The following is a 17,756-nucleotide window of genomic DNA, read 5'->3' on the forward strand; positions in this document are numbered from 1 at the left end:
GTTCCCTGACCAGGGATCCAACCCGTGCCCCCTGCAGCAAAACGCACAGTCTTAACCACTGAACCACCAGAGAAGTCCCACCTTTCAAATATTTTTGATCATGGAGACAACATGCATACTATAAAAGGAAGCTTAATAGTATTCCTGGATGGACTGAGAGAGTATTGTGCTTAATAAAATATGATAAAATAAGTAAGACAAAGGAAAATACTTTGTTATTGCTAATATGTGGAATCTAAAAAATAAAACAAATGAACATATTTTATATAACAAACAGAAACAGACTCACAGATACAGAGAACAAACTAGTGGTTATCAGCTGGGAGAGGGAACGGGGCATGGAAAAGACAGGGGTATATTATAGGATACACTGTACAGCACAGCCATTCTTATTCTGTAGTAACTTTAAATGGAATAAAATCTATAAAAATATTTAATCATTATACTGTACACTTAAAATAGTATTAATAAGCTATCACCAAAAAAGGGTTAGAAAGAGAAAAAACAAGGTTGTCATGGGTGTCAAACCACTCTAATACAATGATTTGATAATGAAAAGATCAAACGGTCTGGTCATTCAAGGCAGTTTGGGAATTTGGATGCAATTAAGAAAGGTAACTAAGCAGTGGATTGTTAAAATACATATGTTGATCCAACCTGTGAGCCTGGGTATTTGGAAGTAAATGTGCTGACTCTGATCAAGTCACATGGTTAACAAAATCATTTAATTATACTTGATTTTAGCCAAAAGGCCGAGAAGAGGTATTAAAATCATTTTATTATAGATCCACATTGTGTCACTCTTTTCTCAGGTCAGCACCTCTAGACGGAAGACTGACTGGGAAGACACGGAACTCATTTTCCTGGTGCAGTGTGCAAGTTACTTGGGACTAGAATAATACAGGTAGTCTAGGTTTAAGATAGGAACTGGCAGGCTATTGCCAACTGCCTATTTTTGTAAAGTTTTACTGCAACATCGCCATATCCATTCCTTTTCATATTGTCTGCAGCTGTTTTCACTCTGCGATGGCAGAACTGAGCGGCTGTAACAGATACCACATTGTCCACAAGATACCATTTGGCCCTTAACAGAAAAAAAACAAACAAACCTATCTGCTGACTCCTGGACTAATGAATATAGGGCTTAAATGAAATGAAGTAAATGGAAAAATGTACACTGAGGTTTAAAAAAATAAATTACAAATATAAAGGACAGGAGAGACCTGACTCAGCAATAACACACATGAACGAAAAAGTCCTAATGGTTACAAACCAGCACATATTTTGTATGGACAGGAAAAAGTCCTTAAAAACCAAGTAGACGTACTCTTGTGCTGTGCTAAGTCACTTCAGTCATGTCCAACTCTTTGTGACCCTATCGACTATAGCCTGCCAGGCTCCTCTGTCCATGGGATTCTCCAGGCAAGAATACTGGAGTGGGTTGCCGTGCCCTCCTCCAGGGAATCTTCCCAACCCAGCGACTGAACCCATGTCTTCTGTGTCTCCTGCACTGCAGGTGGATTCTTTACCCACTGAGCCACCTGGGAAGCCCCAAATGTACCTTCAGATTACCCTAAAAGAAACAGTATTTGGACCAGTAGTTGCAGTTCTTCTGGCATTAACCATGCTCCAATACCTACTCTTCTCTCCAACCTGTTCTCTGCCTAGAACCTTATCATTATGGTAATGAACACATCTTTCAGACTTTAGCTTAGATATCATCTCCTCTGCAAAGCCTTTGATTCCCCAACAGTAGGTTACATGTCCTTACCTATCATGGCATTTAACTCATCATATTAAAATTGAAATTTACTTGTCTAGCTCCCTGTGCAGGAGATTTAATCCATGTGGGCAAGGACAGGGAGCTGGTATCCTAATACCAGACTCAATACCTGCCATGTAATAGTTTTAAACATGTTTTGGGTTAATAAATCCCATTATAGTTCTCATCAGTCAGACCACATGGTATTAAGTATTCAGTCGAGCAAACTGCTGGTTCCCCACTCAAATCTATCACTTCCCTGCAGGCAGAGCCCCAGTTTTAACCAGTGGTGGTTTTGGCAAGAATGTGATATACTTCAGTAAGGGACATGAGGGCACATCTGGTGAGGAATTTCTGAAAAGGAATTTTACTTTTAAAAATAAATAAAGTCACCAGTGTACATTTTTATATTATTTGTGCTTCAATTTCTAAAATGTCGACACAAATGGCCTCTGGGCATATTAAAGAACTGCACAAAAAGTGGATCAAAACAAAATCAAAGCAGAAGCTGACTCAGCAAAATATATTAACAAGACACTGAATTCTGAAGGCAAAAAGTGGGGTAGAGGACTTAATAAGCATGTAAGAATTGTGAAGTATTAACTGGACCCCCACTAAAATTATAGGAAAGGCTTACACATATGATTACAGTTACTCTTAAACATCTGTGCTAATGCAGCAAATATCTACCACTTTTAAAAGATATACTTGGCATTGGCATGTTTTTATACTGAGAATATGGCAATGCCTAAAGTTCTGTAAATTTACAGAAAAAGGAAACTAAGAAGTTGCTTAGCTTGCTCATTCTGTTTCCCTCTTCAGAACTCTTTTGCCTTCCCTTCATAGTTCTAATGCATCATACAGAAAACCTCTTGTTCAACAGCAAGGAATGGAGAAAGTGAAAATAAATCAGAGTGAAGAAAGCACCAAATGATTATCACAATGTTACATACACTATTAAGAATTATGAAGCAAACGTATTGAAGACAAAATGCTAAGATGCCACAATATTATTGCTATGCCAATAAAATTTCTCCAATAGCAGCAAGCTATTGGAAAAGTCCTGACTCACTTTTCCGTAGAAATTGGAATCTTAAGATCCCTACAGATATACTTTTGTGGGCAAATCATTTATGGAAGAACTGACCTTTGCACACTGAGTTGAAGACTGTCCGTTCCCATTTTGTTCCTCAGACTTCAGTTCATATGACACACCAAGTGAATTTCTTGTCATAGATTTCTCTCTTAGTGACGGGAATTCTGTTCAACATTATTTCCTTACACTGGATTTGCTCCCTATGGTTACTTTTAAAAACTTCTGCCCTGATTATACTATGTATATTTTAATTGGAGTTATTTTAAGTATTGTGAAAAGAAATTTGACTTTAATCAGATCCCTAATGCATTTATTTCACCTACATCCTTCAGGGGTAATTTTGATCTCTACTTATTCTTTAGTCATATGCCTTCTTATTTTTGCAATTCTTAAGTCTTGATAGCTCTGATTCAGTATCTTGAGTTTTTTGTTACATCAATAAAACAATTCTCCTAAATGGCTGAAAGAAGGTTAATCACTTCACTGTATAATCCTAACCTCCAAAATGCTCAAGTATATTCCTTCACCTAAACCATCAAATATGTCTTCACATAAAACTGAAGAATTAAAGTCAAGAATGAGAAATTTTACTTACCATTCAATAAAATGAAAATAAAATTTAATGTATAAGTTATTTAGTATCATCTTTTTATTTAAACGGTTTCAAAATCTTTTAAAACCTATTACTCCTCTTGCTGATTCAGTGATACTTTTTCTTCTAAGACCAAAAAACTATCATACAAATGGAAAAATAGACATTTAGTTGATTTCATATTAATATTTCTTAACATTATTCTCCTAAAAGAGTTTCAAATGCTCAGACCTACCAAAACTACACAGGAGTGTTGGCAACACTTATGCTGAATTTTAATACTGTAACATTAACATGAATTTCCCTCCACTGTACAATGATCCATTGGATAATACCTAATGGTTTCTAAAACAACCACACATACATTTTTGCTTCATATTACCTTAATTTTTGTACTTCTCAAAAAGGCAGCAAATTTTTTTTAAATGTCAAGTATCATAATTTAATGAAATCGGTGTTTTGAAAACATTACTGCTTTAATATTTCTATATATCCTGTATGATTCCAACTTTTCATATTTTATCCTAAAAGGAAATTGAAATATAGCTCAAAAGTTACTCTCTTCAGCATCCCTGGGTACAAGGTCAAATGAGACTGTTCATACCTTAAGAAATAAGGCACAACTGATCCTAGGTAACAATTTCTAAAAACTGAAAACTATTTTGGCCACTACTCTTTTGGCCTTACTTCCATTCTGTTTAGCTAACAGGACTGGCAGATCTCAACAGCCACAACACCATATGCTACAATCAAAGCCAGATGACATTCTGGCACTGGCAGTTGTAATGAAGTGGTGCTAATTTTCAGTTCTGTGATGATTTGTGATAAATTAAGTAGAATTTCAGATTCTCAAAACTCAGAAGAGCGTAATAGAGCAAATTTCTCCATTCTCCATCTTTTTTCTTTCTCTATGGACACAAGGAGTCTGTCACTTTTAATAACTACCACCTCCTACGCTTATGCCTTATGTTTCATGTCCCCTCAATCCAACTGAGAGGAAGAACTCAATACCTGAAAAACATCCTTGATATCTCATCCATTATTTTATTATTTCAACAAATTTATTGAGAACCTACTACTTGCCAGGCACTGTATGAGGCACAAAAAATACAAAGTTGAACAATGACACAAAAACACAATTCCTGTCCTCATGGAGTTTACAATCTGGAGAGTCTACATTAATCAAACAAATATATATAAAATTACAAAGGTGTTCAACATTAAGTAGAGGTCATGTGATAATGTAATTTTTTTCTTACTCTGAAAAAAATTAGGGAATGCTTCCCTGAGGAAGTAGTGAATGAGCTGAGATCTGAAAGACAAATAGGATGCCTTCACATCACAAAAAGTGATGAAGGCATTTCAAGCAAAAGAATAGCATGAACAAAGGTTCCTTTGGTGGAAGAAGCACTTTAATTCTCACTAATTTCAGATATTTAAAGTGCAATAAGAGTCAAATACAAAGTAAGTGAAATAAGGAGCACAATGAAACTAAGAAGTAATAATAGCTAACTTCTCTTAAATGCTTTTAAGGTGATGTGCCAGTCACTGCTTTCATGTTTTTGAGGTATTAACTCTTTCAATGTTCAAAATTATAAATAGCAGCCCTAATAATTGATAACATAGGTAACATAAAATATTTTTGTTCCCATCTAGGGTTAGGTGAGTTACCTTGATTAAAATTGCACTTAAAAAAAAAGAGAGAGAAATCTGCCTGCAGTATAAAAATGAATCAGAAAGGTCAGGGTAGCTTAGGAAGACCAATTAGGAGGCTATAGAAGTAACTGCAGGCAAAAAGTGCTAATGTTAGCTTAGACCAGAAAAGTGGTAAATGAAGAGAAGTAGACAAATTTACTAGGCAAAATGAAAGGATGTGGTAATGAATTGATTGGGGGGGGGGGGGGGGCATGGTTAGAGAGACAAAGTTCTAGGTTACTAACTTAGGAACCACTGTGATGGTGGAACCTTAGATTGAATACATTAATACAAACTTAAAGAGGAATATTTAACCCTTGTATTGACAAGTACTGAATAAAAATAACCACAATAAAAACCCAAAAGAAGTTTCTGATTAATTTTGTCATATATTTGCCTGCAATCATATAAAGCTATTCTTACATGGCTTAAATAATAATGTTTCATTACAACACGGTGATCTTCTGAATTCTACAATGAGAAAAGATAAAAATACAATACCAAGAATATGTTTTTCGCATATATGAAATTTAAAAGAAAAACACTAATATAATTTTCTTCCCCTGATTACTAACATCTCTGCTAGGGATTTAGCAAAGACAAGGCAACTTTAATTTTAATTTGTGGTCATTTAAAAACTCTGATAAGTTTATTACAGGTTGATTCTTATATTTCTCATACAGCAAAAAAGATTGAGACTAACTTAAACAAAATTCTCCCCTTGTTTTTCAAGTAGTTTGTTTTTATATACACACACATCTTTTAAAAGCATTATATTCATCTTAAAAAAAAAAAAGATAAAAGACCAATAAGTGATTCCTTTCCCTACCTCCGGAAAAATATGTGAAATAAGGAATAAGGTTAAATAAAAACATATAATTGGGATTTCAGTGAAAAGAGCAGGTTATTAATTGTGATTTCAGTCATTTGTTCTTTCTGAGCCATAAGGTCTTTATTAAACTTTTAAAATGTAAATAACATTACCTCACAGGCTTGTTGTGGGAATTATACAATGTTTTTGGAAATGATTTATGAATTTTAAATCTCTATAAAAATAGTAATCACTATAAATTTTTAAAAATCTAACAAAGCATATAGAATATTCAGCTTCATATTAATTATTATCTCTACTGTTTATATGATTTTCTTGAGATGGCCAAATAAATTGAAAATAAGAAAAACATTCAGGATCTATAATAGTAATTAATTATAATACATCATAAATTTAAAGTTCATATGGAGCAAATATGTCAAATCTGAAAACCACTGCAAGTTCTAGAGAAGTTCATGTACCATCACCTTGCTTTTCTATAATAGAGACTGCTTTTGTTGAATATATACCTATAGATCAAAAGTACTCTACTAAGGATATAAGCTATACATTCAAAATATTTAATTAGACCTTTGCTTTTAATCTAAAACTATACAATAGTTTTAGATTAAAATGGTTTAACATGATTACTAAAATACTCTGAGGTAAAATAATAACAGTTTAACTTGTTCTTTGCTATATCCTTAGCTCGCAAAACACGGCCTGTATTTTTAAATAATGTTAATGAAAATGGACATTAAAGACAAAAAAAAAAAAGGCCAGTACCATTTTCAATAAAATATAAAATCACTCTAACACTTAATGTAAAATGAAACGTATTTCCTTCCAAGTATTTAGATATAGGAATGGCTATGTAAGTCATGCCAACAAGCAAAGCACCATAAAGTATCCTCATGTGGTTGAAAATTTGAAATTTTTCAAGTAACTTAAACAAAGAGCAGTCCAGCTGTTTCAGTTCCATCTTGAATATATTTATGTTTAAGAATGTGAATTTTAAAATAGACCCCACTTAGTTTAATTTTACCCGAAATATATTTTAAATTGTTAAAAGCCTCTGTTTCTTAAATACTCATAAACTTTTATTTCATAATGCATGATTGAGACTCTCTCTCATGTTGGTTTCAATCTTAACAACCCTAGAAAATAGAATTCAAAATTTACCAGTTATTCTTTTTTCAATATATAAGTCACATAGAACTTTAATCAAAACTTGCATTATAAATTCAACATGTGCAAACAACCACCTGTTAAGATACTGTAGGAATGGTATGAAATCATTTTATGTATGTGAAAAGAAAATTCTCTGAAAACATTACCCTCCTTAAATAGAGGAAAGATGAAGATAAAGAAATAATATAAACAGTATTAATTAAAATTCTTATAGTTACAAATGCTGCCAAATTTAGCAGGATAGTTAAATTACTCTTTGACATCTAACAATACATGTTTAAAGGAATGTACAAATAATGCTTTTTAAATCAGTTGGCCATATACTCTCATGCTTTGCTTTTTTATAGTTTGTGCTTTTTATTTTAACATTTGTACCATCTTCTTTGTTGAAAACTATAGCTTCAACTTATACAGCATACCCATCACTTAAAATGATTCTTTTTCACATTTTAAAGTTACCTCCTACGTTCCGTAGGGTGATGATTTTCCAGAGTTTTCAAACCTAGCAATTAGATAATTTACTAATTTGATTGGACTTTTTTTTTACAGTAATAGTTATAGATTTAAGTACATAATTTTAGTAACACTTAAAATGTAAGCCTCCTTTTATTTTACATTAGCCCTAAAAGCATCTGAATCTCTGTAAATAATAGTAAATTATTAACAAAGTGATAAATAAATCCAGCAATCTGTGAGAACACAATAGTTTTTCATTTTTCTTTTTTAAAAATGTCTATAATGTAATATCAAAATTAGGAAATGACATCTTCTATTCATGAGGCATAGAATTCATCTTACAGTATGCATTGACTTCCCTATATCACACCAGTTTAAAAGAGGGTTAAACCCTAAAACACAAAACAACCAAAAGATTGTAATGCCCATACCTAGCATTTTCTAAACTGGTTTTGGAATAGTCACCACTTCATCACATTCTATTTCATTTTATTGTCTTTTCATGAAAAGGAAAGTTTCCCATTAATTGGTAACATCATATTATAAATATAACCTCCACACTCCAAAGCTATAACTTGAGTTTCTGGCTGCCACTCCTGATATTCAACTGATGGAGAAGAGCATCTTTTTCTAAGTGAGCCTCTGCAAGAGCCATTTTAGCTTTAGCCAATTCTTGTTTAAGTGATTCATTCTCTTCCATGAGCTGAAATGATAAATTTGGAAAATAAGAAAATGTAACCATTTTCAGGAAATACAGACTATTTATACAGTATCTAAAGGTGTGACCCACAAGTCAGCAACATTATCCAATGCTGGTGAGGGTGCACTTAAGCTGAAAATTGCTCTGAGAAGTTATTTGGAAACACATACCAAGCACTTAAAATGTCCTTAAGTTTTGACCCAGCAATTTAAAACACGAATTAACTCCTAAGTTCCAAATCTAATAGTGATTTTGTTTAATTTCAATTTCCCTTAAGACGCCGCTGACCTCACTCCTCCTTGCTAAGCCTCTCTCCTCTTTCACCTTTTACGTCACAGGTATTTCTTGTTTACCCCGCTCTACCTATGGACTTTTCATCTTTCCCTCTGATGTTTAAGAACTCTTAAATTTTTTGCATTCTATTAAAGTCCATAATTGGTTGCCTTCTCTTATCACTTGAGTCACTCTCTTAGACGTTCTCTTCTACTCCTGTGGCTCCCACAATTATGTATAATCTGATATATAGGGCAAGCCTCTCTTGAGCTCCAGACCCACATTCTGAAGATCTCACTGGACATTTTCATCTAGATGTCAATAGGTCTTCTCTTATTAAGACTCAGTTCAATTCTCTTAGAACCATTCCCTAATCTCTAATGAAGAAAATGTGATAAAACCTTCTCCACGGGAAAAAGCATTTACACAGATACATTAAAATATATGCATTCAACTTCAAAGAGTTCTCAGATTTCTTTTAGCTGCAGCTTAAGAATGCCTGTCTCACAGACCAAATTGGGTATTTTATCATACTTTCCTAAACTCCAGTACATACAACACATGTATGCTGTGACTACTGTTTACACACTTCTACTTTCCCATTCAATTTTGAGTTTCTCAATAGGGAGTGGTATTCTCTTCCAATTCTATATCCTTAGCTTAGAGCCGACATCTAACAAATCCTGCTAAATAGATAAATAAACTCATTCTGTAGTTTCATCATAGAGAATTAAAATTCTGCTGGATAGAATTTCATAACAGCAAAATATAAGCAACTCAAATATTAACAAATGTTAAGAGTAACCTTTAGAAATGATAATATAGCCAAGCCCATATTAATCTGCCATTAACAATAAATATGAAGCATTGACTATACTTCAATAAATATAAAATAAAATAGATGAAGCATATGCAGCAATATGGAAAACATTTGTTAAACAACGTTAAGCAAAAAGTACAGTATATATAAGTGTGAAAGTGTTAGTCCATCAGTCATTATTAGACTCTGCGACCCCATGGACTGTAGCCCACCAGGCTCCTCTATCCATGGAGTTCTCCAGGCAAGAATACTGGAGTGGGTTGCCATTTCCTTCTCCAGGGGATCTTCCCAACCCAGGGATTAAACCTGGGTTTCCCTTACTGCAGGCAGATTCTCTACCACCTGAGTCACCAGGGAAGCCCCACAGCATATATACTAGGATAGCAATTGTTTAGAAAAATTATGGAAAGAGACTGAGATGAAAAATTTTTAAAATACAGCACTATAGGAGGTTACAATATGTCAGAGCTGTTTTAAAATATTTTTCCAAGTTCTGAAATATTATGATACTTTTGTAACTTAAAAATAAGACATCAAAATGAATATATCCTCCAATTAGCCTTGGCAGATGCCAGAAATGGCATTCTCCCACATTTCCCCCTTTATCTTCTATTAGACTACAACTTCTGTGAAGGCTGGGAATGGCCATACCTTGCTCAACACTGTATCAACTAACTGCCTAGTACATAACAAGCACTCAACAAACATGATTTAAGTAAGTAAATGAATAATGCCTAATAATTACGTTAATTGCTGAACTGAATGAGTATGAACTAGGTTTCCCATTACCTGTTCCCTAGTAAAGTCAAAAGAGCACTCAGGAAAGTTGGCTGACTGCAAAGGCCAAGGAACTTCTGGGCTCGTCTGAGTGGCTTGAGTGACACTGTGTTTTTTCTTCAGATCACACGTTCCACTGGTATGTAGCACTGAATCACTTTTGACATTTTCTTCCAAATCATTTCTAGTGTTAAGTATCTGAGAATCTAATCAAACAAATAAAATATTCAGATAACATTTCTAAATACTTGATAAATCTTAAGTTCTCTTGTGAAAACCTAATTTAAAATGAGTATGTCATAGTAAGAAGACATTATTATGAAACAAAAAACAATAAAGTCAAATAAAGAAAAAGCTCATTCATTGGAAAGATTAACAAACTCAAAATCAAAAGCTCATCTGTTGAAAAGAAGAATAAAATTGAAAAAAACCTTATATAGACCAAAAAATAAAAGATAAAAAGAAAAAAATTAGTAGAATCAGAAATCAAAGAAGGGACATTATTATTGTTCCTTTAACAGAAATAAAAATAATTATATAGGAATACTGTGAAAAATTGTAGACCAATAAATTAGATAACTTAGATGAGGTAGAAAAACTTCTACAAAGACACAAACTACCAAAATAGACTCAATAAGAAACAGACTAAATCAGTAATCAAAAACAAAACAAAAATATATTCAGAGAAAAGCCCAGGCCCAGATATGGCTTCAACAGTAAATTCTACCAAACATTAAAAGAATTAATACCAAATCTTTATAAACTCTTCCAAAAAATAGAAGAGGAGGAGCATTTTTTAACTCACTCTATAAAACCAGTATTACCCTGATTCCAAAACCAAAGAAATCATAAAAAAGTAAACTAAAATCAATATACTTAATATAAATGAATACAAAAACCCTCAATAAACATTAGCAAACTGAACCCAGCAATATAATAAAAATAACTATAGACCATGGCCAAGTGAGATTTACCCCAGGAGTGCAAGATTGATTTAACATTCAAGAAATAAATTAATGTAGTACATCACATTACTGTCATTTTCAATTCACACACAAAAGACTCAGAATGCTTGGTTCACAGTCCATTCATGTTATCATTCAGTGTCCCATGGGCTGTAATGTAGTACATCACATTAACACAACAGATAGCCACATGGTCATCTCAACAGATGCAGAAAAAAGATATTTGACAAAATCCAGTACTTTCTCATGATAAAAACGGCAAACCAGGAATAGAAGTTCCTCAATCTGTTCAAGGAAATTTTCAAAAATTCCACAGCTAATATCACACTTAATGGTAAAAGACTGGATGTTTTTCCCCTAATATTGGGAATAAGACAAGGACGTTTTCTCTCAATACTTTTACTCAACACTGTCCCAGAGGTCCCACCCAAGGTAATTAGGCAAGAAAAGGAAATAAAAGGCATCCAGATTAGCAAGGAAGAAGTGAAACTATCTCCATTCACAGATGACATGATCTTGTACATAGGAAAAAAAAAATAGAGAATCCACTAAAAACTCGCAGAGCTAATGAACAAGCTTAGCAAGTCTGCAGGATATATGATCAATATACAAAAATTAATTGTTTTTCTAAGCACTTGCAATGAATAATTCAAAATTAGATTAAGAAAACAGTTCCATTTAAAATGTTATCCAAAAGACAGGAAATATTTTTACAAATCAACATTTTTTCTAACTTTTTGGATCACAGAGAGTCAGAGCATTTAGGTTCCAAGTGAATAGAAGCCCAAGTCAAACTTGTTTTTAAACGAGGAAATGTATTTGTTTCCATAATTGTAGCATCAAAGTGATGGTGCTTCAGGTATGGACAGATATTGGAATTCATATGATGTCCTCAGGAGTGTCGTTTTAGGAACCTGACTCTATCTACTTCTCAGGTCCACTTCTCTCTTCTTCTGCATTAGTCCAGTCATATGATGACAAACGTAACCTCTGGTGACCAAACAAGTTTTACAGCCTGTGACCCCTTCGCTCTCAGTGTCATTTTCAATTCACACACAAAAGACTCAGAATGCTTGGTTCACAGTCCATTCATGTTATCATTCAGCGTCCCATGGGCTGAAATCTTTTGATTGGTCCACCTGGGTCCCTTTCCCACTTTAGGGACAGGGCCATATGATTGTCAGGTTCAACCAAAACCACACTTAACTGTCATGACAGAGAGGTAGTTCATCAAACCAAATTATATTAAGAAGACAGAAGAGTAATATCTGTTCAACATAATTTTTCCCCTTAAAAACATTCCCAGAAGGTGTCAGCAAGGTCAAAGAACAAAAATACTTTTTAAAGCTTTTGTTCATATTGCCAAATTACCCTTCATAATGATTCTAATAATTTTACCCCAATTTTTGATGTATCGAAATAGTTTTATCTACATGGGTAAATGTCACTGAATTGAGTTTTGGTCTGTTCTTGAATTCATATTACAGAAGTCTCAAATCAGAAACTACTTTTTACAATATTGTCCTGTACTGATTATATTTTAAGTAATATTAGTTAGAAAAAATACACAAGAACTGTTGTACTAGCATACCATTCAGCTTGGTAGGGATTATAAGGGAAATCCTGAAGTGCTACGCCATGGCAAAGTCAAATCCTCTACTCTTTCAAACTCAAAAAACTCGTAAGACCCCTAAAATTTGACTTGATTATGAGTTTATCATATACTTTTGGCTTTCAAACTTAGAAGAGCAAAACCCTTCTTTTAAATGAAATCTGATATAGAATGCTAATATAAAGTGAAAACAAAAAAACAGCCGTTATATAGGCTGTAGTGAGGAAAACAGGGTCCAAAGCTCATTCTATTTAGCCTAAATATCTCACCACTCACGGGATCCTAAGAATAATGAAAAACTACTGACCAAAACAACTCTGAAATCCATTTTATTTCAAACGTTGGGAGGTGAAATGAGGAGAGAAAAGAGGAGGGGAAAGAAAGAAGAGAATAGGAAGAAATATGGAAAGAGGAAAAGAAATGATTTGGAGAAAAAGGGAGGAGAGATTTAGAAAGTAGAGAAGAAAGAATGAGCATGGCAAAAAAGGAAAGGGAGGCAGATGTAACTGGAGATAAAAAGGGAGAGTTAACTGTGAATCTGTTTCTGTTCTGCACATCCATTCACTTGTAGTACCATTTAGATTCCACATGTAAGTTAAATCAGATAGTATTTCTTTTTCTCTGACTTACTTCACTAAGCTTAATATTTTCCAAGTCCACCCATGTTGCTGCAGATAGCAAAATTCATTCATCAGTTGAGCTCAGTTCAGTTCAGTCGCTCAGTCGTGTCCGACTCTTTGTGACCCCATGAATTCATTCATGGGTATCTGAAATTACCTGTTCGCTAAATTCAAATTTATATTTACATATATGTGTGTGTGTATATAGATACTGGGTTGGCTAAAAAGTTTATTTGGGTTTTTCCATAACATCTTATACACAGAGAGAAAGAGAGAGAGGTATGTTAAAGTTTCTCTATGACAGTAGTATCTCAATATGCTATGATTCCATTTTTCTTTATTTCAACCAGCTATCTTTTATACATTTTCAGTTATGCTGTTACATGGATACATACATTTCTTATGACTAAGCTACGTTTTAGGAAATCTTTTATCAATATAAAATTTCTCTCTGAGGCCAATGACTTTAATAGGCACCTCACAAAAGAAAATAAACAGATGGCAAATCAGCATATGAAAAGATGCTGTACATAATATGTCATCAGGGAAATACAAATTAAAACAACAGCATACCACTACACACCTATTTAGAATGGCCAAAATACAGAACATTGACAACACCAAATGTAAACACAGACAGAGCAACAAGAATTCTCATTTACTGCTGGTGAGAATGTACAATGGTACGGTCACTTTCTTCCAAAACTAAACATCCTCTTGACCATGAGACCCACCAGTCACACTCCTTTGTATTTACTCATAAGGCACTGAAAACTTATGTCCACACAATTCTTTACAGCAATTTTATTCTGATTGCCAAAATAAGGAACCAATCAAGATGTCCTACAGTAGGTGAAATAAATTGTGTTACATCAGACAATGGAATATTATTCAGCAGTAACAGGAAATGAGCTAGTAAGCCTCAAAAAGACATGAAGAAACCTTAAATTATATTACTTAGTAAAAGAAGCCAATCTGAGAAGGCAACATACTGTATGACTCAGATCTGACTCTGGGTATCTCTTGAAGGTAGAGCTGATAAGATTTTAGGAAGAACACAAACTGGAATCAAGATTGCCGGGAGAAATATCAATAACCTCAGATATGCAGATGACACCACCCTTATGGCAGAAAGTCAAGAGGAACTAAAAAGCCTCTTGATGAAAGTGAAGGTGGAGAGTGAAAAAGTTGGCTTAAAGCTCAACATTCAGAAAACGAAGGTCATGGCATACGGTCCCATCACTTCATGGGAAATAGATGGGGAAACAGTGGATGACTTTATTTTTGGGGGCTCCAAAATCACTGCAGATGGTGACTGCAGCCATGAAATTAAAAGACGCTTACTCCTTGGAAGGAAAGTTATGACCAACCTAGACAGCATATTCAAAAGCTGAGACATTACTTTGCCAACAAAGGTTCGTCTAGTTAAGGCTATGGTTTTTCCTGTGGTCATGTATGGATGTGAGAGTTGGACTGTGAAGAAAGCTGAGCGCCGAAGAATTGATGCTTTTGAACTGTGGTGTTGGAGAAGACTCTTGAGAGTCCCTTGGACTGCAAGGAGATCCAACCAGTCCATTCTGAAGGAGATCAGTCCTGGGATTTCTTTGGAAGGAATGATGCTAAAGCTGAAACTCCAGTACTTTGGCCACCTCATGAGAAGAGTTGACTCATTGGAAAAGACTCTGATGCTGGGAGGGATTGGGGGCAGGAGGAGAAGGGGACGACAGAGGATGAGATGGCTGGATGGCATTACTGACTCGATGGACGTGAGTCTCAGTGAACTCCGGGAGCTGGTGATGGACAGGGAGGCCTGGTCTGCTGCGATTCATGGGGTCGCGAAGAGTCAGACACGACTGAGCAACTGATCTGATCTGATCTGATTATTTTTTACTTCAAAGATGAGGTTTTTAATTTTTAACGATTTCTAAGTAGAGTATGAGGGAGAAGGCAATGGCACCCACTCCAGTACTCTCACTTGGAAAATCCCATGGACACAGGAGCCTGGTAGGCTGCAGTCCATGGGGTCACAAAGAGTCAGACATGACTGAGCGACTTCACTTTTCACTTTCATGCATTGGAGAAGGAAATGGAAACCCACTCCACTGTGCTTGCCTGGAGAATCCCAGGGACGGGGGAGCCTGGTGGGCTGCCGTCTATGGGGTCGCACAGAGTCGGACGCGACTGAAGTGACTTAGTAGCAGCAAGTACAGTATGAAAAGGCAAAATGATAGGATACTGAAAGAGGAACTCCCCAGGTTGGTAGATGCCCAATATGCTACTGGAGATCAGTGGAGAAATAACTCCAGAAAGAATGAAGGGATGGAGCCAAAGCAAAAACAATACCCAGTTGTGGATGTGACTGGTGATAGAAACAAGGTCCGATGCTGTAAAGAGCAATATTGCATAGGAACCTGGAATGTTAGGTCCATGAATCAAGGCAAATTGGAAGTGGTCAAACAGGAGATGGCAAGAGTGAATGTCTACATTCTAGGAATCGCGAACTAAAGAGGACTGGAATGGGTGAATTTAACTCAGACAACCATTATATCTACTACTGTGGGCAGGAAACCCTTAGAAGAAATGGAGTAGCCATCATGGTCAACAAAAGTCTGAAATGCAGTACTTGGATGCAATCTCAAAAACAACAGAATCATCTCTGTTCATTTCCAAGGCAAACCATTCAATATCACAGTAATCCAAGTCTATGCCCCAACAAGTAATGCTGAAGAACCTGAAGTTGAATGGTTCTATGAAGACCTGCAAGACCTTTTAGAACTAACACCCAAAACAGATGTCCTTTTCATTATAGGGGACCAGAATGCAAAAGCAGGAAGTCAAGAAACACCTGGAGCAACAGGCAAATTTGGCCTTGGAATACAGAATGAAGCAGGGCAAAGACTAATAGAGTTTTGCCAAGAGAACACACTGGTCATAGCAAACACCCTCTTCCAACAACACAAGAGAAGACTCTACACGTGAACATCACCAGATGGTCAACACCGAAATCAGACTGATTATATTCTTTGCAGACAAAGATGGAGAAGCTCTATACAGTCAGCAAAAACAAGACCGGGAGCTAACTGTGGTTCAGATCATGAACTCCTTATTGCCAAATTCAGACTTACATTGAAGAAAGGAGGGAAAACCACCAGACCATTCAGGTATGACCTAAATCAAATCCCTTACGATTATATAGTGGAAGTGAGACATAGATTTAAGGGACTAGATCGGATAGACATAGTGCCTGATGAACTATGGACTGAGGTTCGTGACATTGTACAGGAGACAGGGATCAAGACCATTCCCATGGAAAAGAAATGCAAAAAAGCAAAATGGCTGTCTGGGGAGGCCTTACAAATAGCTGTGAAAAGAAGAGAAGCAAAAAGCAAAGGAGAAAAGGAAAGATATAAGCATATGAATGCATAGTTCCAAAGAATAGCAAGAAGAGATAAGAAAGCCTTCCTAGGTGACCAATGCAAAGAAATAGACGAAAACAACAGAATGGGATAGACTAGAGATCTCTTCAAGAAAATCGGAGATACCAAAGGAACATTTCATGCAAAGATGGGCTCGATAAAGGACAGAAATGGTATGGACCTAACAGAAGCAGAAGATATTAAGAAAAGGTGGCAAGAATACACAGAAGAATGTACAATAAGATTTTCATGACCAAGATAATCACAATGGTGTGATCACTCACCTAGAGCCAGACATCCTAGAATGTGAAGTCAAGTGGGCCTTAGAAAGCATCACTACAAACAAAGCTAGTGGAGGTGATGGAATTCCAGTTGAGCTATTTCAAATCCTGAAAGATGATGCTGTCAAAGTGCTGCACTGAATATGCCAACAAATTTGGAAAACTCAGCAGTGGCCACAGGACTAGAAAAGGTCAGTTTTCATTCCAATCCCAAAGAAAGGCAATGCCAAAGAATGCTCAAACTGCTGCACAATTGCACTCATCTCACATGCTAGTAAAGTAATGCTCAAAATTCTCCAAGCCAGGCTTCAGCAATATGTGAACTGTGAACTTCCAGATGTTGAAGCTGGTTTTAGAAAAGGCAGAGGAACCAGAGATCAAATTGCCAACATCCGCTGGATCATCAAAAAAGCAAGAGAGTTCCAGAAAAACATCTATTTCTGCTGTATTGACTATGCCAAAACCTTTGACTGTGTGGATCACAATAAACTGTGGAAAATTCTGAAAGGGATGGGAATCCCAGACCACCTGATCTGCCTCTTGAGAAACCGGTATGCAGGTCAGGAAGCAACAGTTAGAACTGGACATGGAACAACAGACTGGTTCCAAATTGGAAAAGGAGTTTGTCAAGGCTGTATACTGTCACCCTGCTTATTTAATTTATATGCAGAGTACATCATGAGAAATGC

General features: G+C 35.4%; 1 protein-coding gene across 3 annotated transcripts in view; it reads right to left on the bottom strand.

The window, feature by feature from the left end:
• Window positions 1-4,474: 4,474 nt before the first annotated feature.
• The window catches only part of UHRF1BP1L (UHRF1 binding protein 1-like), a 93,799-nt gene continuing 80,517 nt past the window's right edge, over window positions 4,475-17,756 (bottom strand). For all 3 annotated transcript variants that reach the window (XM_010831588.1, XM_010831589.1, XM_010831590.1), the window contains 2 exons: window positions 10,186-10,379; window positions 4,475-8,306 (listed from right to left, as the gene is read on the bottom strand). In XM_010831588.1, coding sequence (XP_010829890.1) covers window positions 8,172-8,306; window positions 10,186-10,379 — 329 coding nt within the window. In that variant the 3' untranslated portion in view covers window positions 4,475-8,171. The remainder of the gene's footprint in view (window positions 8,307-10,185; window positions 10,380-17,756) is intronic.

This window comes from Bison bison, unplaced genomic scaffold (genome assembly GCF_000754665.1).
Source record: "Bison bison bison isolate TAMUID 2011002044 unplaced genomic scaffold, Bison_UMD1.0 scf7180017864529, whole genome shotgun sequence".
Lineage (NCBI taxonomy): Eukaryota > Metazoa > Chordata > Mammalia > Artiodactyla > Bovidae > Bison > Bison bison.